General features: G+C 34.6%; 1 protein-coding gene across 1 annotated transcript in view; it reads left to right on the top strand.

Moving 5' to 3' along the window:
• The window catches only part of SPATA16 (spermatogenesis associated 16), a 247,967-nt gene that overhangs the window by 68,166 nt on the left and 155,323 nt on the right, over window positions 1-24,478 (top strand). Inside the window, exon 4 of the mRNA XM_045539681.1 lies at window positions 18,770-18,915. Coding sequence (XP_045395637.1) covers window positions 18,770-18,915 — 146 coding nt within the window. The remainder of the gene's footprint in view (window positions 1-18,769; window positions 18,916-24,478) is intronic.

Below are 24,478 nucleotides of genomic sequence, written 5' to 3'. Positions count from 1 at the left end.
ATTTGAACGAAGAAGCAAGAGAGATGGAATTTGCCTTAGGGCAGTATTTCCCAACATGAATTCCATAAAACTCAAGGCCTTCAAGATGTTCTTTAAAAAAAAAAAAAAACATTAGTTTGTTGCAGGAGTGGGATCCTATGGTCAAATAAGTTTGTGTAATATTGTATGCCATATCTTCCTCTTAGATATTTGTAATATGCATTAGTATGATAAGTAGTTTTAGTAGCCCTACAGTGAAACATATCACAAGTTTATTTGATTTGAGAAACATTTTTGATATAACAACTCCTTAACATCCTGTATAACAGACAATTTCAGAAATGTGTCTGTCCTGAAGGAACCTGTGGTACTAGGAAAAAAGGAAGAACAGTTATTATGGAGATCCAGACTTTTATCGTGAGTCCTAACTGACACCACACACCTTCACAGGAGGTTGTGTGGGTGAGGAATTTGGAAAAGAAATTTTTAGAAAAATAGATCTATTTCTCTGCCTATAATAGACTAAACTATTGGTCCCAATTCTTCACCATTCCCCTTCCTATTAAGTCATAGCACTCTGTACATCCATCCCCTGGCCATGCTCTCAGGCCTTGACTTTGGGCCTGGCCATGACCAAGGGGATGCTAGTGGACCTGAAGCAACCAAAGCTTTAAATGTGCTTGCACATCTGTCTTACCCTCTTGCACTCCTGACTTTCCATGAGAAGAACGTGTCTCATGGAAAACATGTGTGCTGTCACAAGTCCTAGTTAACTTGGAGTTAACTAACATCTTAGAGCTAAGCCTAGCTGAACACAGCCTAGATTGCCTAACCTTAGCCAAGCTGCAGATGTGTGAACAAGATTGCATATTGTTGGATGTCAATGAGTTTTGGAGTGGTTTGTTTTGCAGTGATTTCACAGCAATTGCTAACTCATTTACTGCTATATAGGAAGTTTGTTCTAGAATAATTAATACTGCTATAAATGTCCATGATGACAAAGAGAAGATGGCAATAAAATCAAGTGATGTATCATAAAGCACTGAATTTGTAGATTATTGGCTTTTTTAATTCCCTGAATTCTTAAGTTCTTAAAAATTATGCCCTGTTAAAAGCATACAATTTTTGATATCTTGCTTGTTTTAATATGGTTATTCCAACATTTCTAAGGAAAATATACCCTTCCAAACAGCCCAATTTTTCCCACTTACACTTAAACAAAATGAGGTAATGAAAAAAATTTAATTAATAGGAATACAAATTGGAAAAGCAGTAAATCTGCAGTTTATATATTAATGCAAAGGATCCCATAAAATTTCAATTTATCATTAAATGTCCTCAAAATATTAATTTTCATTTACTAATTTTCATTCAACAGAGGGGATGAAGGAATAGACTAGAAACTCCCCCATCGAGGGTGCCATGGCTCCGGCATGACAGCCACTGGCTTTCCAGGCTGTTCACTGCTACTAGCCAAGGCTGTCACCACTGGACCCCAGACAAGGAAACAAGAGTCCCTGTGATCTCGATAAGACCTGTGCTCCTTTTCTGCCTATAGCCCCTCCACCATCTCTTCTTTTTCTCACGCTTATCTACCATGTGATCTTTCTTCTTTCCACTTCTACATGTTTTAGCCTCCTCTGCTTCCTGAATTAGTCAACTGTCTACTTCATCTATAAAAAAGATGATTGTAGGAATAAAGCAATTAATGCATGTCAAAGTGCCTTACCTGGTTTCTCCATAGATGGTGACCTATCTCTCTTCTTGCCTACCGTACTATTTCCTTAATGGTAGTCCCGTGATATATAGATAGATATAGATATAGATGAATTGGCCATAAATTAAGAAAGCATGGTTAGCGATAGCTATTGGGATTCATATTGGTCCCTCTAGGATTTGAGTTGAGAAGCAGTATTGCATATTACTTAAAGTACATAAGATCTAGATGAGACAGCAGACCTGGATTTGAATCATAGCTCTAGCACATACTGTCTGGTAAGTATTATCCTCAATTAAACCCAATTTCCTCATCAGAAAATTTAGAGTAATAATATTTATTAGGATACCACTTATAAAGAATAATATTTAATAGGATATATAGGACTTAAGCACACAGCCAAACACAACACTCAATAAATGCTAGTTATTGTACAAGATTTGAATTTGTATGTGATAATAGATTTACCTTACAATACAAATAAGTATGCTGTTAACATCATCTTCACTTTAAAGTCATTATCATTATGAGTTAAAATGCAGGGGCAAGAAGAAACGAAGAATTATTTTATTAATTCATCTCACTCCTGCCATGTTTCTAATCTGCTTTACACATTAGATGACTGGAATTTAGGGGGTATCCCTGAAAAAAAAAACACTGAAGGTTAATGTGTATCATCTACATGCTTCAGAGCATAAGCAAATTACTAACTGGCCAGATCAAGGTGAAACAAAGTAGAAGGAACCCACTGTGGCCACACCTCTATTTTAAGGCTACCTTGGAAAAAAAAAAGACTGAAGTAAAGCTATTTTAAAAAATAGGAGTAGAAGTGATTAATTACTTTTTACTGTCATTCAACAGCTTGTCACCTAGGGAGTAACCTTATTTCCCATAAATTTAATAGAGGTCATATTGTGGCCTAGTTGGCTGAAAAGCATGGCTCCTGAAACCCTGATGGCACTTTTAAGTCCACTGATGTGTGAACATAATTCTCTGCATCTTAGTCCTACATACTCTGTCTCTCCCAGGGAGACACTTTAGTAGATCTATGTGGCACCATGTGGAAAGTTACAAGTGACGATCTCTCTGATTCATTCCTCTTTCATGTAACAAAATGATAGAAAATTTAAAACCAATGGGTGTTATTCTACAGTGTAGAGCTTCTTTATGCTCTGTTAAGGGAGTATAAAAAGATATTTATTGAAATTAAAGACTATTATTTGCAACTTTGAGTCTTGAACTTTTTAGTTTGGTATCTGAAAAGAAATTTTAAAGATCCTATTGAGGAATTTGTAGGTTAGGTTGGAGCCTAATAGTTGTGCTTATTATCCCTCCATATACACTAACCTACATAAAGAGATTTTTTTAAATAGGATAACTGAAAAAATTTATCAGACAACAGTTGGAATTTTCAAAAAACAAAGCCCCAAGGAAGAACAGCTGATAAAAAGTAGATTGTTACTTATACCTGTTGCGTGCCCAATTCAGAGACACAGGACCTTTTGCAACTAGAATGCGAACAGTCTCACCTTTCTACTCAAGGATTCATTTCTGGGGCTCCTGTTTGCTATTTCACCCCCTAATTCCATTATTAACACCTCTCTCTTTGTATCCATGCATAAAGGTTAATCATGTCCTAGGTGGAAATGGACAAGCAGTGGTATACTTTACTTCACTCCCCACATTTCTAATTTGATTTTATTTCATATTGATTGTTTATTGCTTCTAGTTTAAAATTTATTCCGTAACTTAAATTTAATTCTTTGTAATTTTCATTATTTCCTTCAATTCCCTAATTTCAATTACTTTTTCAAAATAACCCAAAGAATACTGGCTTTCAAAACTATCTTTCATGGTTTGATTCAAGAAAACATCTTCAGGATTCAGTGTTGGATTTCCATGCTTCTCCATCTTTGGCTCTGTTCCTTCTACAGTGGCTTAATTCTCAGACAGATCTTTGTCCCACATAACAAAGAAGGATACCTCAAAGCTGGGCTTCTGTCCAGGCATAACGTATGTACCCTGGGAAAGCTACCACATGGGAAAGAGGCATTTCTCTAGAGGAGTGCTAGAGAACAAATGCAGAACATGTCAAAATCCCATGCTCCCATGACTGAACTCACAGAAATTAACAATCACAAAAAAATATAGTAAAAACATAAAAAAGTAAAGGACTGAGCAGATAATCCATAAATGATGAAATATAAATGACTAACATATATGCAAAAAAAAAAAAAGGTCTAGTCTTATAAAGTAGGTGGTAAAGTTTTACAGAATAATAAGCCCACACTTTTCAAACTAGCTCTTGGTAAAAGAAATGGAAATAAAAGCTATGAATTTTTTTCCTAAGTACAATACAGAAGCAATACAACAAATATTATATAAGAAAAACTAAAATAAATGAACTAAGTATTCAACTGAAGACATTAGTAAAAGAACTAAAAAAACAAAACCTAAGGAAAGCAAAAGAGATAAAAATAACAAAGCCATGATAAAAGCCAAAATTAATGAATTAGAAGGCAGAGTAAGAGAATAAATTATTCTAAGAGTTTGTTGTTTTTAGACAAAAGACAACATCAAACCACTGGCAATTCTAGTTAAGAAATAAAGAGAGTAAACAAAATTATTTAATATTGAAAATGAGCCAGGAAATGACACTACTTGCACACAAGCATTTAAAATGTTCTAAGAAGATAATGTTCTCCACTGTAATGACAGATTTTAAGATCTGGATGAAGCTGATGATTTTCTAGGAAAATATAAATTAACAAAATTGATGCAAAGCGTGGAAAATCTGAACAGAACAATAATCAAGTAAGAACAAAAAAAGAGGTGAGAGAGCTAGGCTCAGATTTTTTTCAAGTATTTATATGAAAATATTCCAGAGTATTGAAAAAAATGAGAATCTTTCCAGTCTGTTTTCTAAAGCTAGCATAAGCCTGACACTACAACATAGTAAATTCATACTAAGTTACATATTTTAAAAAACCAAATTATGTATTTATCACATGAAAACAAGTCAATTAAAATTAGAACAACAGCCTAATTAAAAGGAATAAAACTCATGAGCAAACAGTATGTCCATGCCCATGGCCAATAAACGTAAGAGATTGAGCTAACAATCAACTTAAGGTAAAGTGTCACTTTTGCCCATCTGATTATCAAAAAATAAATAGATTAAAACATTGCTAATACCTAGTGTGGATGTTAGTATACAAAAACAAGAACCTTAATACCTTGTTGGTAAAAGTGTAAAACTTTTCTGGAGAGCACTTTCATGATGTATATTCTAAAGGATTTCTTCATTAGATTGTATACCCCTGACTAAGCAATTCCAATAAGTAAGAATACAGTATAACATAGAATATAACAATTTGAAAATGATCAAATATATGTGCAAGGATGTACATACAAAGATATTCAATGTACATTATCTATGACATTGAAAACTTTCAATGTCACTGGAGAAATTTCTCACTATAGAATGCATTCAGTGGGGATCTAATAAAATTATGCATCCATTTAAAATAATGATATATATATATTTATTAACATGAAAATGTTCATGATATATTCAGAGGAGGTTACTTAAGAGTAAGGATAATAATAATAGTACCATTTTTGTAAATGGATGGAGACATCCATATAGATATATCCACACTATAGATAGATACAGATATAGGTATAAATATATCCACATTAATATCTAACAGGAAACACTTTTTAATGATAGAATTGTGAATTTTGTTCTTCATAATTTCTGAATTATCTAAATTCCTAACAGTTTGCTAGAGTTCTTTTCTCTATCTGTGGTGAATAACCAGTTCTGTTTTTATTTTTGTCTCAATCTGTTGTAGACCAATACTTTATTAAATACAGTAAAAATGAATTACTAGGAAAAATGAAGTAAAAATAATACATATTAAGGTTATTATGTAGGAAATGTCTGATTTCCTTAAGTACTAAGTTTGACGGTTGATATCTCTGACATTAACTTTGACACTTCCTGTTTTATTTTTATTGTGAAGACACATCCTCAGTCTTTCAAATGCATGGTTTCTCTTGTGATTATCTTTCAAATATTTTTTAGAGAAATTTTTGTGAAACCATGGATAAGTAAAAAATCTGTATTATTTTCAAATATGAGTTCTGTCATGGAACCAATACAGCACAGACAGTTTAAAATACCAACACAGTGTTTGGGAAGGATGTGGTTAATGAACACAGAGTACACAGATGATTTCAGAAGTTCCATTCTGGTGATTTTAATCTTGAAAATGAACTACATGAGTAACTTGAGACCAAGGTGGATAATGGTGAGCTGAAAGCTATAGTGGAAGAGAATCCATCTCAATCTATGTGTGAATTAGCAGCAAAGTTTGACATTACTATTGCAACAATATTGGACCATTTGAAACAAATAGGCAATGTAAAGAAGCTGGATAGATGGGTTCCACACGTATTATACAAGTATCAAAAAAGAAATCGTCTCGAAGCTTGCCTTTCTTTGCTGTCACTACATAAAGGTGAACCATTTCTACACCATAGTATGTGTGATGAAAAATGGATTCTTTTTGACAATTGCAAGCATTTGGCACAATGGTTAGATAAAGAAGAAGTGTCAAAACACAGTCCAAAACTGAATATTCATCAAAAAAAGCTAATGGTGTCTGTTTGGTGGTTCAGTGCTAGTATTATCCACTACAGCTTCATGAAACCTCGTCAATTGATTACAGTGGATGTCTACTGCAACCAATTGGATGAAATGATGAGGACGCTTGTGATTAAGCAGCAAAATTGGTAAATAGAGACAGGCCAATCCTCTTGCAAGACACTGCTCAACCGCATGTCACACAAACAGTGCTGCTCAAACTACAGAAGCTGGACTTGGAAACTCTCTGACATCCACCATATTCACCAGACCTTGCACCAACTGACTACCACTTCTTCCAGGCTTTGGACCACTTCTTGCAAGGAAAAATATTCAATTCTCAATAAACTATGGAAAATTACTTTTGCAATTTCATCACCACTCACTCTCCAGGCTTCTTCACTGCTGGCATAAACAAGCTATCATTAAGATGGCAAAACTGTGTCAATAGTTTAGGCACATACTTTGATTAATTGTACTACTTCTTGTTTGAGATATAACAAACTACACTTTTGATTCTAAATTGGACATTTCATATTTAATGACCTAAATTAAAAATAGAAAACCTAATTTTTTATTATGAGACTTAACAGAGGGAATATTTATTTGTTGAATTGCTATAAAATTTTGTAAATGCTTACTCTATGTTTCTGTACTTATCTCATCATGGATTAGTAATTCACAGAATGGCACTGTGTAGCACCAGTGCAGTGATTACAGACTCTAGAGCCAGAAGGTTGGTGAAAATCCTAATACTAACTTTGTGGCCTGAGCAGGCTACTTAAGTTCTCCAAACTTCAGTTTTCTCATCTGTAGAATGGGCATGAAAATAGTACTTCCTACCTACAGTGATTATTAAGTGATGTAATAGGTGTTCATTACTTCATAGTTATAAACATAGCACTATTTAAATATTTGCATTTATTATCACTAGTATTGCTTTTATAAAAAGAAATATTGTATAAATAATGAAAATAAATTCAGTGATGCAGCCAACAATCTTGAAACACTCTCCTAAAATGCAGAGGTGAAAAAAATCAGAAAGCCTAATAGATATAAAGAATAGAGGTGAAAGATGCAACATAAGAATTATTTTCTTAATAAAGAAGATACTGAAGTTAGATTGGGACCAATCAGAGATATAACTAAAGAAAACTTATCTAAGTTGGAAAAAAATTCATGAGTATGCAAAGATGTTACCTCTTTCCAGGCAAAATGGATGAAAATAGAACATATTTGGACTCATGGTACAATAATTTTAAATTATAAGAAGAAAAAAATACTACACACTTGGGGATAAAGAAAAAAATCAACATAAGAAATTATTTTAAATTATTTTTGATTTCATCAAAAAATATTTTTTCTCTGTATGCTAAGTATCAGAATGTAAATGTAGAACTATGTATTTACAGAGAAAATGGTTATGTCTTAAGAATTGTATACTCAACCACATTACTTATATGTCAGCAAACATACATTCTCAGCCATTGAAGAGCTCAGAAAAGTTACCAGCTATGTAGACCTTTTTTGAAACAATTACTTGGAGGTGGGTGCTAACAAACTGAAAGATCATTAAGAAAAAAAAAGCAAATAAAAACAAAAATGATTAAGTAATTATACAAAAGGACTTGCCAGTTTTCCTTCAGGGATATCACTAAGCACAATGTTCATCTCATGGCAAATGTCCTAAAACAACAGACCACAATAATGAGAATGCATTAATAGAGAGACTGATGTATCCTTTTATAATGGCTTACAATGAGTGAAACTTCCAAACAAACCTCATTATGAGTTTTTACCCCTTGTTGTAGGAATCAATCTATAATTTGACACAGAAAAACCTTACGGAAAACTGTTTCATTGGATATGATTTACTTTCTCATTCCAAACCCCAGTTAAACGTGATTACAATTGTCCTAAAAAAAAAATGGAACAGATAAAATGAAAGACAACTGAATCTTAACATGATTATTTTTCAATTAAATTTTACTTTGAGAAAATTGTAGCCTCATATGCAGTTGTAATACAGAGAAACTCCATGTACCATTTACGCAGTTTCTTCCAGTGGCGACATCTTGCAAAACTATAGCAAAGGATAACAACTAGATTATTAACATTGATACAATCCACCAATTTTAAGATTTTTCCATTTTTACTTGCACTTGTGTGTGTCTGTGTGTGTGTATTACTTCTGTGCAATTTTATGGCATGTAAATCTGCATATCCACCCACCAAAGTCAAGATACACTACAGTTCCATCATTACAGGGTTCCTTCCTGTTGGCCTTTAATAACCACAACTCTTATCCAGTCTCTGTTCCCTCATAATCACTAATCTATTCTCCATTCCTATAATTTTGTCATGTAATTATACTGTATGTAACTTTTTGGAATTGGCTTTTTTCATCCAGCACTTTCCCCAAAGATTCATGTAAGTCATTTCATGTATCACTAGTTTGTTCCTTCTTCTTGCTGAGCAGCATTCATAGTATGGATCCACCACATTTGGTTTAATCATTCACCAACTGAAGGACATTTAGACCGCTTCCAGTTTGGGGCTATTATGAATTTAGTTGCTATAAACACCCTTATGTGGATTTTTGTGTAAATGTAAATCTTAATTTGTCTGAAAAAAATGCCTAGGAGTGCTTTGGCTTGTATAGTAGTTACATTTCTCTCTCTCTCTCTCTCTTTCTTTTTGCATTTCAATAGATTTAGGGGGACCAGGTGTTTTTTGTTACATGAATGAATTATATAATGCTGAATACAGGGTTTCCAGTGTACTGGACACCAGAATAGTGTACAATGCATCCAATAGGTGCATTTTTATATTAAATACCTCACCTTCCTTCCAGCCTCCCACCCTCCCCCTTTCTTAGTTTTCAATGTCCATTACACCACTTTATGACCATATATATCCCGCGCTTAGCTCCCACTTATAAGTGAGAATGTGTGGTATTTGTTTTTCCATTCCTGAGATACTTCATTAGCAGCATATTTTTTAAGAAACTGCCATATTGTTTTCTCCAGTGGCTGTACAATTTTATATTCCTATCAGTAATGTCTGAGAGATCCATTTCTCAGCATTCTCAGGTTTTGGTGTTGCCACTATTTTTAATTTTAGTTACTCTGATAGGTATGTAGTGATATATCAGTTTAGTTGTAATTTGCATTTCTCTGATGACTAATGATGACAAGCATCTTTTTATGAGTTTATTTGCCATCTATATATCCTCTTCATTGAAACCTCTGTTCATGTCTTTTGTTCACTTACAAATTGAATTATCTTGGGGTTTATCTTTACTGTTGAGTTTTAATTCCTTTATGGTCAGAGAACATGCTCTGAATGATTTCAATTTTTTCAATGTGTTGAGGTTTCTTTTATGGCCCATGATATGACCTGTGGTAGTGACTTTCTCATGGGCACACGAGAAGAATGTACATTCTGCTGTTGTTTGGTAGAATTTTTTTATATATGTTTTATACACATATTATATATATTTATATAAAATACATATAATATATAATATATAAACATATAATATGTAACATTATATATGATATATAGACATAATATATTTATACAAAGATATATACATATTTTTTACATATATATGTCAATTACATTCTGTTGGTTGATTGTGTTGTTCAGATCTATATCTTTGCTGATTTCTTTCTAGTATTTCTGTCATTTGCAGAGGAGGAATTGAAATTTTCAACTATATTTATAACATGAGTATGTTTTAATTAACATGTCTTAGTCTTCCAAATAAAAACAGTAAAAGGACAGCACATGAAAAGGCAGTATAAAAATTATATATAGTTTATTCTCCATTATGATACCAAAAAACAAAAAGTATAGAAAAATATGCCAAAAATTAATGGCAATTGTATATGGTGATGGAATTATGGATAACTTTAACTTTATCTTTAGTTTTTTTATAATTTCCAAACACAATATAAAAACCTTAGACATTTGATAACTTAAATAACGCCATGTTTTTAAAAATTTATTCATCTCTTTTAAATTGTCCACAGTCACTCAAAATTATGTGCAAGGAATACAGTAAGCAAACAATCTCCATACAATATTTAATAAGAGAGAACCTATTTAGCAATATCAATCTTGCTAATGATGACCCTAATTAAAGAAAAATGTGTGGTTACAATTTAAAGAAAGTGACCCACACTATAATATTTAATATTAGCTATTTCTATTAATGTGCTTTTAAACATTTTTATCTGTTTTTAAAATCCCTTGAAATCCCTTTGTGCCCAATTTCTTAATATAAGTTAGATATTTATTCCTTAAAAGAATTTGAGAAACCCAAAAACTGTTTGTAACACTAAAGTATAATTATCATACTGTTTTCAGAAAATTATCAAAATTTTTTGTAAAATACATATTTTCTTGTTAAAATATAATATGAGCTTATGATTCTAATTTAGCACTGAAATCTCAGCTTCTCATCAGAACAAGAGCTATACTCATAAGAGTTTTGACTACATTTTTCCTTAAATATTAAGCTTTTAATTTGTCCATACTGCATTCAAAAATATTTTAAGGTTCCATTTTGAAATAAAAAATTAACACCTAATATTTATTTTTCCTAATTAAAAGTCTTCTCGCTGATATACTAGTTCAGGCAGTTTAAAAGTTTTTATTCCTTATCTGCATGCCTTATTTCATCAAAGATTTAAAGTATATAGTTTTAGATAAATATAAGTTAAACAAAGTCACCCTTCCTACATTCAAACAAATTCAGATCATATTAAAGTTCTTGATCTTCTGGAAAATTACCTTCTCAGTCTGTACAAATTTCTGCATGGAAATTTTTTAATTCTGTAAAATATGTGAAATGTTTCTTATGCTCCTGATGCCAGAATTTTGTCTACATATACCTATAATTCTACCTTTAACATCAACATATTTTTTAACAGTTTTCCTTATTGCAAAGTTTATTTTGAAGATGTGCTACTTTGGAAGAGGATAAATAAAGCAATCTTTGATAAAATCTGTAAAGTTCTCAATCTTACAATACTGGATTGATAAAGCAATATTACCACAAATATACATAAAGCCTACTCAGCAGGCTGCCTGTGTTCCAATTTTAACATAAATTAAAAAATTATCCTTGTCAGAGGAGACAAGATGGCTAACCAGAGACACCAGCTGCCAGATCACCTCAGAAAAAAGGAAAAGATTTGGATGAAAAAGAAAAAACAAACAAATGAATAATCATAGCTCAGGTGTAATTCCAAAGGAAAACTGCCAGAACCTACAAGAGATTCCATGAAAAGAAGTTGTGAAGCAGAACAAGAAGGAGCAAGATACCAGCAGAGGTCAACCCCTGAGAGGCTTGGAGTCCAGCAAAAAGGGTAGGTGGAGCTGTTTGTTTATCCCTCCCTCACACCTCTGGCAGTCAGAAGGTTCCTGAGCTGCTGGAAAGCCTTTCTACCTTCACAAGCCCAAAAGCAGCTGCCACCAGTGAATTGGGAGCTTCTTGAGGACAAAGCACCAGGCCATCAGCCCCCTTGGGGCACTTCCCACCAAAACAGACCTGAGCTGAGATGGCAGGCACCATATTGCTTCTCCACCCACTGTGCACCTTTGTCCTCCCCAAGGGGCTTCAGCCTTTCAGTTTTCATATTGCCCTTTCCTACACAAACATTTCCCAACTGTAGCCCAGACTGTAGGAGCCACAGGGGACTAGTGGGTCCCAGGGGATCTTCATGACCCTAGAGCCTGGACATTCCAGGCAAGCTGCCTTCCCAAGAGAGGGACAGAGACAAAAAGAGCACTAGCTTTCTTCCACTCAGACTCTTTTCCTCCCCTTCCCCTATCCCACTTGTGGCTGCCAAGAGAACCGGGGTTCTCAGGATCTGTTGCTTCTCATCTGTTGGTGCATCCACAACACTGGGGCTTCCACAGACAGTAGGGCTCCAACATTTTCTCTTAAAGACATACAGAGGACTAAGGGATGCCCAAACTGTGAGCTCCCTGCTCACCAGCCTTCCCTGGTGCTGCTTGCCTAGCTGCTCCATCAGAGCAAGGCTCACCCTGAAGCAGAGGAACATAAAACCTGCTTCAGCACCCCATAGGCAACTTGAAAGCAGCACATTTTTCCCTGGCATGGTCCAGGATCGAGCTTCAGGGACCGAGGATACAGGCCAGATGCTGTACTCCCAGGACTCAATCATGTTGCTCGGGGACATGGAGGGGAGATTTGTGAACTAATCTTGGGAGGTGTGGGAGCCCATGTGTGCATAACTGAGAGAAGAGTGCAGCATGAGTCCCAGCCACAGGGCACTCATGAAGCCCCCCATCCCCACCGCACAGGAAGGCTGTGCTCTCATCTCAGGGTGGGATCCTGGACAGGGAAGCTCCCAGCCTGCAGCACCATCGGGGGGCAGCTCAGCTAGTTTGGGCTCCTGCATGCCAGCAGATGCCAGAGAGAGACCACATAGCAGGGGAGAGGGGAGAAGAGTGAAACACGCTCCACACAGTCAGATTGTGAATCTCAGATGGCCCGTCCTCCATAAGCAGATTTTATGGCTGAGTAGGGCCACTTCAGCCTCTCCCAGGTGGCTTTCCCCAAAAGGAAAAAAGGAGAGAAGACCTTTGACCCCTGCCAAAACAACTACTTTACCAGCTTTTGTGGAGTCTGAGGGCAAGCTCACCAAACCCAGCCCCCATCTAGCCTCACTCCCCCACCTGCCTCTGCTATGGTGGAAAACGAGGACTCATCGGGAAGTTCCAGGGCCCCACTCACAACCTGGGGCATCTGAGTGCTTCCCCTGAGGGCTTAGAGCCTTTCAGAGGACCCAGAAACAACACTATAGCTTGTTTCTTCTGGCAAGCAACATCTATTGCCAGGGAGGTCAATTTGCATGTCCTTTAGAGCATTTACTGAATCAATCATACAGGATGTGGTTGATTCTTACCCACAAGCACCACCTACTGTCTCAGAGATTAAACTGGGCCTCCTAATGTAAATCACACTGTTAAGAAGACCACAGGGCTGGGGAAAGAGAAAGGATTTCAAAGACCTCCTCCATACTCCCTCATATTCCTCACAGGGAATCTGCCCATACACATAGCTCACAGCTGCTACAGGCTACAAACATCTAGCAAGTGAGAAAACCACCACACTAAGGCATCCATCCAGAATGTAGATCACCATCAAAGCACTCACAAGCAAAGCCAAAAGTTCTTATCCAACACATGCTACAGACACACCCTTACTAGTGTTGCGGGGGAAGCCCCATCTAAACAAAAGAAAATCCAAAAGTAAGAAGTGACAGCTGCCCAGATGAGAAGGAATCAGTGCAAGAAACCCAAAGGTATGAAAAATCAGAGCAAAGGGACACCTCAAAAGGGAACTCCAGCTCTCTAGTAATTGATACCAACTAAAAGGAAAAGTTTGAAATGACAGATAAAGATTTCCAAATATGGATTTTAAGGACGCTCAATGAAATCCAAGAGAAAATGGAAAACCAAATCAAAGAAATCCGAAAAACAAGTCAGGAAATGAATGAAAAATTTACTAAAGAGATCAACATATCAACAAAAAACAAATAGAATGTCTGGAAATGAAAAATTCATTTAAGGAAATACAAACACAGTGGAAAATTTTAAGAATAGACTAGACCAGTCAGAAGACAGACTCTCAGAGGCTGAAGACAACTCTTTTGAATTAACTCAGTCAGTCAGAAATAAAGAACAGAGAATTAAGAGGAATGTACAAAACCTACGAGAAATATGGGATTATGTAAAACGGCCAAATATAAGAATCACACAGGCATCCTGGGGGTGAAGAAAACACACAAGGGCTGGAAAATCCATTTGGGGGAATAATTGAGGAAACTTCCCTGGTCTTGCTAGAGATTTAGATATCAAGGTACAAGAACACCTGGGAGCCTCATTACAAAGAGGCAATCACAAAGATACATAGGCATCAGAACATTTATACACTGTTGGTGGGACTGCAAACTAATACAACCTCTAGTAGTATGGAGATACTTCAAAGAACTAAAAGTAGACCTACCATTTGATTCAGCAATTCCACTACTGGGTATTTACCCAAAGGAAAAAAGACATTTTATGAAAAAGATGTTTGCACTTGAATGTTTGTAGCAGCACAATTCACAATCGCAAAGATGTGGAAGCAACCCAAGTGCCCACTGATACATGAGTGGATTAATAAAATGTAGTATATGTATACTATGGAGTATTACTCAGCAATAAAAGAAAAACGGTGAACTAATGCCTTTTGTAACAACCTGGATGAAACTGGACACCACCCTTTTAGGTGAAGCATCACAAGAATGGAAAAACAAAAGCCACATGAACTCACTACTAAATTGGAATTAACAGATCAGTACTCATGTGCACATATGGTAGTAAAATTCAATGGAAATTAAGCAGGTGGGAAGTGGGGATGGGTGAATTCACACCTCACGGGTACAATGCACACTATCTGGGTAATGCACACGCTTATAACTTTGACTCAATCTGTACAAAAGCAATTCATGTAAACAAAACATTTATAATCCTGTAATATTCTGAAATAAAAATAAATTAATAAATAAAAAGAAATAAATCAAAAATTTAAAAATAAATAATAAATAAATGGAACTTGATTAAATTAAAAGTTTCTGCACAGCTAATGAAATAATCAACAGAGAAAATAGACAACCTACAGAATGGGAGAAAATATTTGCAAGTTATACATCTGATAAAGGGCTAATAACCAGTGTCTACAAAGAACTCAAGCAAATCATCAAGAAAAAAAAAACATTAAAAAGTGGACAAAAGACATGATCAAAAGCTTTTCACAAGAAGACAGACAAGTGGCCAATAAACATATGAAAAAATGCTCAATGTCACTAATCATCAGCAAAATGCAAATTAAAACCACAATGATATATCACCTTATCCCAGTTATAATGGCTTTTATTAAAAAGTCCAAAAACAATAGATCCATCTGGCATGAATGCAGAAAGAAACACTTATACACTGCTGGTGGGACTGATAATTAGTACAATTTCTATGGAAAAACAGCATGGAAATTCCTCAAAGAACTAAAAATAGACCTACCATTTGATCCAGCTATCCCACTACCAGGTATTTACCTAAAGGAAAAAACAAGACCTTTTATAAAACAGACACCTGCACTCGATTGTTTATTGCAGCACAATTCACAATTGCAAAGATGTGGAATCAACCCAAGTGCCCATTAATTCATGAGTGGATTAACAAAATATGTTATATGTATACTATGTAATACTCGCAGCTATGAAGAAGGATGAATTAAGGCCTTTTGTAACAATTTGGGTGGAGCTGCAGACCATTACCCTAAGTGAGTTGTGTAAACAATGAAAAAAGAAAAAACACCACACACTCATATTAAATGGGAACTAACTGATGAGCACACATGAGCACAGAGGGAAAACTCAGTGGAAATCAAGTAGTGGGGAGGAGACAGGAGAGAATAAGTGAAGACCTACCTAATGGGTACAACGAACACTATCTGGGTGATGGGCGCACACATACATATATATAAAAGTTTATCCTTGTCTTTCACTGCTGTGTTATGTGTGTGGTTTCATGAAGTATTCTCATTAATGTGTTAAGATTGATCATTTTTATTCCTTTTCTGGCCTTAAATCTTATACAAATAGAGACTTTTGCAGATGTTAGAAGATTAGGCAGTTATTGTTCACTCTCTCTCAGGGTTTATAGACAAAGCCTTTAATATTATGAAATCTGAAGGTTAGAAGCCTCCTGCCATGAAGGATCTGAATGTCCTCATGGAACTATTCCTTAACTATTCTCTGAATGGCCTCTGCATTCATCTCACAAAAAGTGTGCATAAGAAAGAGACTGTTCCACACTATCACATTGGAGAGAAACATGGACAAAAAGGAACAAAGAACACACACAATGTGTGGCTTGTTTCTTTTTTGTTTAAGATTTTATGGCAGCCGGGCACGGTGGCTCACGCCTGTAATCCTAGCCCTCTGGGAGGCCGAGGCGGATGGATCGCTCAAGGTCAGGAGTTCGAGACCAGCCTGAGCAAGAGTGAGACCCCGTCTCTACTAAAAATAGAAATAAAAATTATCTGGACAACTAAAAATATATATAGAAAAAAAAATTAGCCGGGCATGGTGGCGCATGCCTGTAGTCCCAGCTACTCTGGAGGCTGAGGCAGTAGGATCGCTTAAGCCCAGGAGTTTGAGGTTGCTGTGAGCTAGGCTGACGCCACGGCACTCACTGTAGCCCAGGCAACAAAGTGAGACTCTGTCTCAAAAAAAAAAAGATTTTATGGCAAGAGGATTTTGGGGTATTTAAGACTTGAGAAACAATGTTGATTTCATTTAAAAGATAAAATTTAGATGTCAATAATAAAACTACATAGTTTCTACTAATTTTGTTTCCATTGATTTGTGCTTTATAGTCATGCCATGCAAAAATCTTTTTTTTTCTGGAAAACTTTCTGTTTAGGTATTTCTGGGTGCTGTGAGATGAGATTGGTAGAAGAGGAAAGATGTCTCAAGCTACTATGTTCAAACTATAGTGCTTTCTAAAATTATATTTTAAGATTTGTTTACAACCACAGTGACATTTCTGAGGCCTGATTCTCAAGATTAGTTACTAAATCTGTGTTTAGTATTTGATCTCTTTTGTTACCAAAGTTATTGGGTGATCTTTATGAAACACTTAAATTTAGCATTGACTGAGGTAGTTTCCAGTATATCTTCCACAAATAGTCTTTGCTTTTTTTTCTCAAAATAATAGAGAGAAGTGTTTTATGATATTTACTCTGAGAGCCTTTATAAAAACATGAATAAAAGTTAACACTTTTCTGAAGGATGATTTGGAGGCAAAACCCGTGCATTTGATCACATGTGTATAGTTATTATCACAAAATGGATAATAGCTTATAGATATAAATAGCTATTATAATTAACAAGAGAAAGATTAGCACTCCAATGGAAATAGATAAAGAATAGGAAACGGGAATTTACATAGAGCTAAAAGTAGCCAAAATTTATGAAAATTTTAATTCAAATTAAAATGTGGAGGCAGCAATTCTTCTGGAAAATAGTAGTGGATGCTCAATAAATATTTATTGAATGAATGAATAAAGTAATATTTTTCACTCATCCAGCTGGCAAAGGGTTTTAAAAATAATATGACTCTCTAGAATGTACAGCATATCCAAGTAAAAGATAATAGCAGTGGGTAACTACCAGTTCAAACTACAAATATTGAACATCTGGATTCTATATTCTTTTTTAGCTTATGGTTTTTGGATAAAATTAAGAAGGGAGATACATTTTAGAACAGAATGTAGCCACACTCAAATAAACAAATTGTACTTTTAAGAAAATAATTGATAATAGTTAATGTAAATCACAAGCCAGTCTCAAGAGTTGATCTATAACATAAAAATTATTTTAAACTATATCACTCAAACAAACAGGATTTAGAATAAAAGAAATTTTATATTAAGGTATGTATAAATCGGTATCAATTCAAAATATTACTATCTCTGGTAAGACTATTTTTCCTGGCATACGCACATATGGAGGTAGAAGAGAGCGAAGGAGCTATCCCGCATAATGCCACTGACCAGCAGGTGGGGCTTCTTCTTCTCCATCAGCCTTAATTCCAATGAACAATAAAAAAAAAACTCTAAGGAAGAAAAAGTGCTGATGTACCCTTGTCCTATTATTGACACTTCTTAATGTTTGGGGTTCTCCCCTAAAATTAATTATTTTCTTCCTCTACAGTTTATCTCTGATGCCCAGAAACCATTGACTTCCTGGAATTTTTATTAAGAATTCCACATTCTTGCCATCTTTTTCAGATACTGTAGCTTCTGCCAATAAATTCTAATAAAGTTTCACTTCTTTTCTTTCAATAACATCCTAGAGAATATGATTCAGACTCAAATTAATCACTGATCCTGTTAATGGCTCCTAGGAGTTTACTTCCGATACCCCTTATTATATTAAATCAAACTTGATAGTGTGCTAGATCATTGCTCAGCTGGGTTTTCATAAAAGCACTGGTATTTAATATGATTTATGCCCGGCTTTCTGTTAATATCTTTGCTTATTGTGTGCTTTATTTTTAAAACAGACATTCTTAGCAATTGGCACTCCTTTAAAATCTATCATACTTTTAAAATATTTTACAGGAAGCATTTTATAGTAAAATGTGTCCCTCTTATTATATTATAGACACATAATAGTGAACAGGAACAATTTATTTAATTTACAATCAAAATATTAATATTTTACTTGTAGTTTGGAAAAAATATGTGTGTGTGTGTATATATATGTTTTGCTTATTTAAAAGATAAATTATATGACAAGATTATTAGGAAATTAAAAGCATTGTATTTTTTAAAGCTTTGCAGCAAAGGGGCAGCTCTTGGAAAACCCTTCGAAGCATCTGCTGAAGATATAGCAAGCGTGGCAAGTTTCATTGAGACAAAGCTTGTTAACTGCTATCTACGGATGAGAAAACCTGACCTTGCCCTGAATCATGCACACAGGTAAAATGAAATACTAATAACCGCAACTAAGTGCTACTCATGCTACCAGAGGATAGTATCTGAGCTTGTCTGATCACTTTCCATTTCATTTCAATTTAAGGATGAAACAAAAAAAAAATTTATTTACTGCTTGATTTATGTAGAGTAAAATAATCATGGAGACCACAAAGGGAATCTCAAAACTCAATGGAAGAAATAGACACATAAGGAACTATTCATAATGCAGGACAAAATAAAAAGGCAGTCACTATAGTAGCAAAGTGCTTCAGGAAGTAAAGAGGGAGAGAATAAGGTAAGGAAGGAAGGTGGTATTGAAGTGTAAGAAGGATTTCCAAAATTGCAGAAGAGATGGGACATGGTGAAAAGGAATTCTGACTGTGAAGATGACCCAAGACTTGAAAGCATGTGGCTTATTTGGTGATAGCATAGCAGATTCAAAGGATGCTAGCTAGCATCCTTCGGACAGCTTTCTGAAGATGTGATGCACTTTTTATTTATGTCCTTAAAAATTTCTTTTTTATATTTCTATTCTTCTTTAGAAGTCTGTATCATTATATTACCATGTGACTTCCTAGAATCCCCACAGTTACCCAGGCCTATCTTTTCTTCTATAAAAATGTAGCTCTCCTGTGTTTTATTTTCTAAAGGTCTTGCTCCCATGGGTAACAATCCGTTTTAATCTGCAGCAAAGATAAAGTGATTATGTTATGCCTTTCAAATAACTCTTTCCTTGAAATTGTGATGCCTTTATCCCTCCCTGCCTGACTTAGAGCAATTTACCTAGAACTTCTGGGTTATTCATTTTCTGGTCTCACATCTTGTATTTCTTTTAGAAACACTAGTATCAACATGAAAGCGTAATTCCCTCTTTGTTCATAACCACCAGGAAACATAATAATCAGTTATATTAAGACCCGTATGTAAGTGAGAGATTTGTCAATATGGTAAAAGCCATTTACAAACCCACATCCACTAGGATGTAAAAGTTCTTTCTACCCGAGGTTTTTCACAGCCCCAATTGTGGGTTTACACTTGACCTCAAAGGCTTACAGACAGCTAAATCACTTTGAAATTCACAGGATGACCTGCTTGAAAGAAATTCTTCTGCTTAAGTAAACTACAGAAACTAAAAAGAGATTCCCTCTGACACCAAAAAAAAAAAAAAAAACTCTACTCTCTATATTGTCTGGAAACATTTTATGCAACCATAGGTTCCAAACCCAATATCAAGATATATGGTCTGTCAAAGAATTTTGTTCCATTTCCATTTGAAAGAAATGATATTGGAAAGGTAATGTGTATTTCAGTATGTCAAAATATTAGAATTTCTGGGTTACTTGGGTGACTTGTGAGCACAATGGGAAAAATATTTGAAATTGGGGCTAGCTCAGAAAATTTATAGATATACGTAAACAACAAATTGAGATGCACTGAAAGTAATTATATACTACCTTTTCCATGGCTTTTACTACACATAAAGAGGGCCACCATCATGGCCTATATTTCAAAGAAAATATTTTCTGGATATTATTAATAGAATGGTTTGATGGGCTTTTGAATCATATTCAATAATAATAAAAGTGTTCCAAATAGCATGGATATATCAAAATTCAATTCAGTGTTATCAAAAATAAGTAATGGGAATAAAGTACCAAAAATTCCATAAAAATCCAAGTATGAGAATAAGATGCTACAATTCCTGGGGATGCAAGAATCAGCTTCAATGGGATCACTATCTAGAATTAGGAAATTTGTGTTTTAAAACCAAGGGTGCTCTTTCAAGCAAGACCTTGAAAATTACTGAGGGGAATAGATATGATGAATAGTAAATGATCCTCCGTATTATGTTAGAATTAACGTTGTACATTTTTTCTACTATAAAATAATTTTTGCTTCTGTTTCTAAGTTGAACATTAAGTAGGAAATGCAAATCAATAGAGGTTAAACAGTCAATTCATACAATTAATAATGCACCAAGTGAAATAAATCATTTTGCTGCTCTTGTCTTAGCACAGAACTGCAAAAGTCAGTGGATATGATTTTAATATCAAGACATTTTTAAAGATATTAGATTTGAAAACAGAATCTGAAGTATAATCAATAAATATATTTTGAAAAATGAATTAATCAGGATATTTAGTCTATAAATAGCTCACAACCATTAGTTACACACTGAATGCAGAATTCTGCTTTTGTATTATTATCACATTGTGATAGTTTATACTAATCACGGATCAAAATTAAAATATTCCTTTTTTGCATTTATTTGCATTTGCTGAAGCATCTTTAATTTTATGTAAATGTGAAGTCTACTGCATATGTTTAGACTTGTTAACACAAAAATCAGCTTTAAAATCATCATGTAGTTTTGCTTCTGATAAAAATAAATGCATATTGTTTTGTCATACAGAAGACTGTAAGAACTATAACTTTATGATTTAAGATCAACAAAGTTACATTTGAAATTAATCAGCTAAGCATTGACATTTAAATAATAATAAGTGATACAAAGTCTGTAAAAACAACTATTTTCAAAATGGCTTTCCTTTTTTTTATATAACATATCCAAAGTGGCAAATATGGATATCACTTTTTACTTCAACCAAAAGTAATGCTTAGACTCACCAATCAAACACATGGATTCTCTGTTCACTTCATCACACTAGTGACACTGTTTATCAGTAGGTATTTTGAACACTTTTCTAAAGACTGATTTCTAATTACTGCTATCTTATCAAGAGTAGAAATCATGCTATAATTCTTTTCCTATCATATAATTATATTTATATATATATATATATATGTATTTTTTTTTTTTTTTTTGAGACAGAGTCTCACTTTGTTGCCCAGGCTAGAGTGAGTGCTGTGGCATCAGCCCAGCTCACAGCAACCTCAAACTCCTGGGCTTAAGTGATCCTACTGCCTCAACCTCCCGAGTAGCTGGGACTACAGGCATGCGCCACCATGCCCGGCTAATTTTTTCTCTATATATATTTTTTTAGTTGTCCAGATAATTTTTATTTCTATTTTTAGTAGAGACAGGGTCTTGCTCAGGCTGGTCTCGAACTCCTGACCTCGAGCGATCCACCCACCTTGTCCTCCCAGAGGGCTAGGATTACAGGCGTGAGCCACCGTGCCTGGCCCATATAATTATATTTTGATGTACATAATTGTAAAGATTTTAATGGTGCATACCACTTTTTTATATAGTTCCCCCTTTAGGTTTTTTTTGTTTATTTTTCTTGCAGAATTTTGTTGCCACAGGTAGCAAACAAGATGAGGTCTAAAGTACCAAATATGTGGGAAAATATCCTGTTTTTGAAATTGTTTTATAATGGTAGCATCTACATTTATTCTTTCTTTCAACAAATATTTATTGAATGCCCACCAAGAACCTGTTTCTGTGCTAGGTAGTGAAGAGACAGTTATAAACAGGAAATATGTGATGCTTATATACCAGTAGAAATGGCAAACAAAGTATAAAAATAAATAATTATTAATAAATATATGAGATAAATAAAATGTGATAAATGCTGTGAAAGAAATAAATATAATTTTATGTTGCAGAGGCAGCATAGTTTATTGAGTCAGAGCACAAAGTCTAGACTCTGACTGCCTAGGTTCAAATTATGACTCCCCCATTCACTAGTTAGGCTGAATTTAATTCTCTACAAAAATTGTCTATAATAATAGTACTTATCTCACAAATACTATCTCATAAGGTTTGTGAAAATTAAATATAAGTGCATGGATTTTTTTATTCTAGCCATAACAGTGTTACTGGTACTGGGCCTGCCTTCCTGCTGTCAACAGCTATGAAACTGGACAAAATATGAGTCAACTGCCTTCAGGCACTGGAAAATGGTAAGAACAGGACCATGATCTTGAGAGGAGGAAAATGCACATGGTGTGTTCTCAGATTTTTGCTGGGTTTATTTTTCTCCTCTCATTCAGGGACATGGAGATCAAGTTGCACTCAGTCTCACTGAACAGAAGAGGCAGAGATTAGAATACCAGGCTAATAAAATAAGCTATAATTGTAGGGTAGTGACCAAAGAAAAGTTAGCTGTTTGAGAAGGTTAGGGGACAGAAGTCTGCTTGAGAATTTACTTCAGGATTTAGCCAAGATCTGAGCCATGTGTGTAAGGAATGAGATTCCGCATAGCAGAGATTGCCTGCTACAGAACTAGGTATTAAATGGAAATACTAGATACCTTGCAGTGCTGAGAGATGCTGTAGTACCAGGGTGAAGAGACCTCGCTGAGCACTTCAGGCATTCAGGTGACACCCCAAAAGGGGGGGTCTTTAAGAATAAGGACAGTGACCTACCAAAAGAACCACACCTTAGGATTAAACTCAAAACCAAAATAGGCCTGTCCTAAAAAAAGACTAAAACCAAACTTGATAAAAACAAGAGTATTTGCCATTTGATTCTCTGAGAGAAAAAAATTAAAAAAAAAAAAAAACAACCTCAACATGTTTTCAGGGAAGATGTCATAATTCAGATTCTTTACAATATCTCACCCAAAATGTCCAGCATAAAATTAAAAATTGCCACACATGCAAAGTAGTAGTAAAATGAAACTGAGAAAATAAGCAGCCCATAGAAATAGACCCCAAGATGACTCAGCTGTTGGAACTGACAGACAAGGATTTCAACAATGTTATGAAAATATGTTCAAGGAACTGAAGGTAAAAATGGACATAATGAGTGAAGAATGAGAATCCCAACAAAGAAACAGAAACTATAGGAAGAACCAAATGGAAATTTACGTAGATTAATAAAATATATGAAATTAAAAATGTATTGATTTATCTTAACATCAAGTTGTAGAATACTAAAGAAAGGGTTAGTGAACTTGAGGGCAAATCAATAGAAATTACCTCATACAAAGAACAGAGAAAAAAAGAAATTTTAAAAACTTAACCAATGCTTCAGTGACCTATTTTCAGAGATAGTAACAAGCAATCTAATATACATGTAATTGAAGTTTCAGAGAGAGGAAAGAGAGAATGGAACATAGAAAATAATTCTTGGAAATTTCCCAGATTTGTTTAGAAAGAAAGACCCAGTGAGTCTCAGCTAGAATAAATACAAAGAAAACCACATCTAGAAACATTATAATCAAGCTGTTGAAAATCCCAGATGAAGAGAAAATATTAAAGGCAATCAAAGAAAAAGAACACATTACATACAGTACAACAATGATACATGTAACAGGTGGCTTTTATTCAGAAACTATGGATGCCAAAATACAATGGAGCAACAACAGATAGTAAAGTAGACAATTTGGAAACTTCTATGAACATACAAATTTTGGGGTGTCATTGTCCACATTTTGGAGGTTAATTATGTTCAAAAGTGATATCATCTTAAATCATTACAGATACTCATGAGTTTTAGAATGAATTGATTCACAGTAGAAATAATGGGAATTTTACAAATTTCTTCCAGACCTCAAGAAGTGAAATATTTTAAAGACAACGCTCTCGTTTACCATAACTACAAGTTTAAAATTTGACTATTAAAATCAACACATCTGTAGCATTAGATGAAATAATT

This window comes from Lemur catta, chromosome 1 (genome assembly GCF_020740605.2).
Source record: "Lemur catta isolate mLemCat1 chromosome 1, mLemCat1.pri, whole genome shotgun sequence".
Taxonomy (NCBI): Eukaryota; Metazoa; Chordata; class Mammalia; order Primates; family Lemuridae; genus Lemur; species Lemur catta.
The sequence above is the reverse complement of the archived record's forward strand: the minus strand, read 5'-3'. Positions and strand labels throughout refer to the sequence as shown.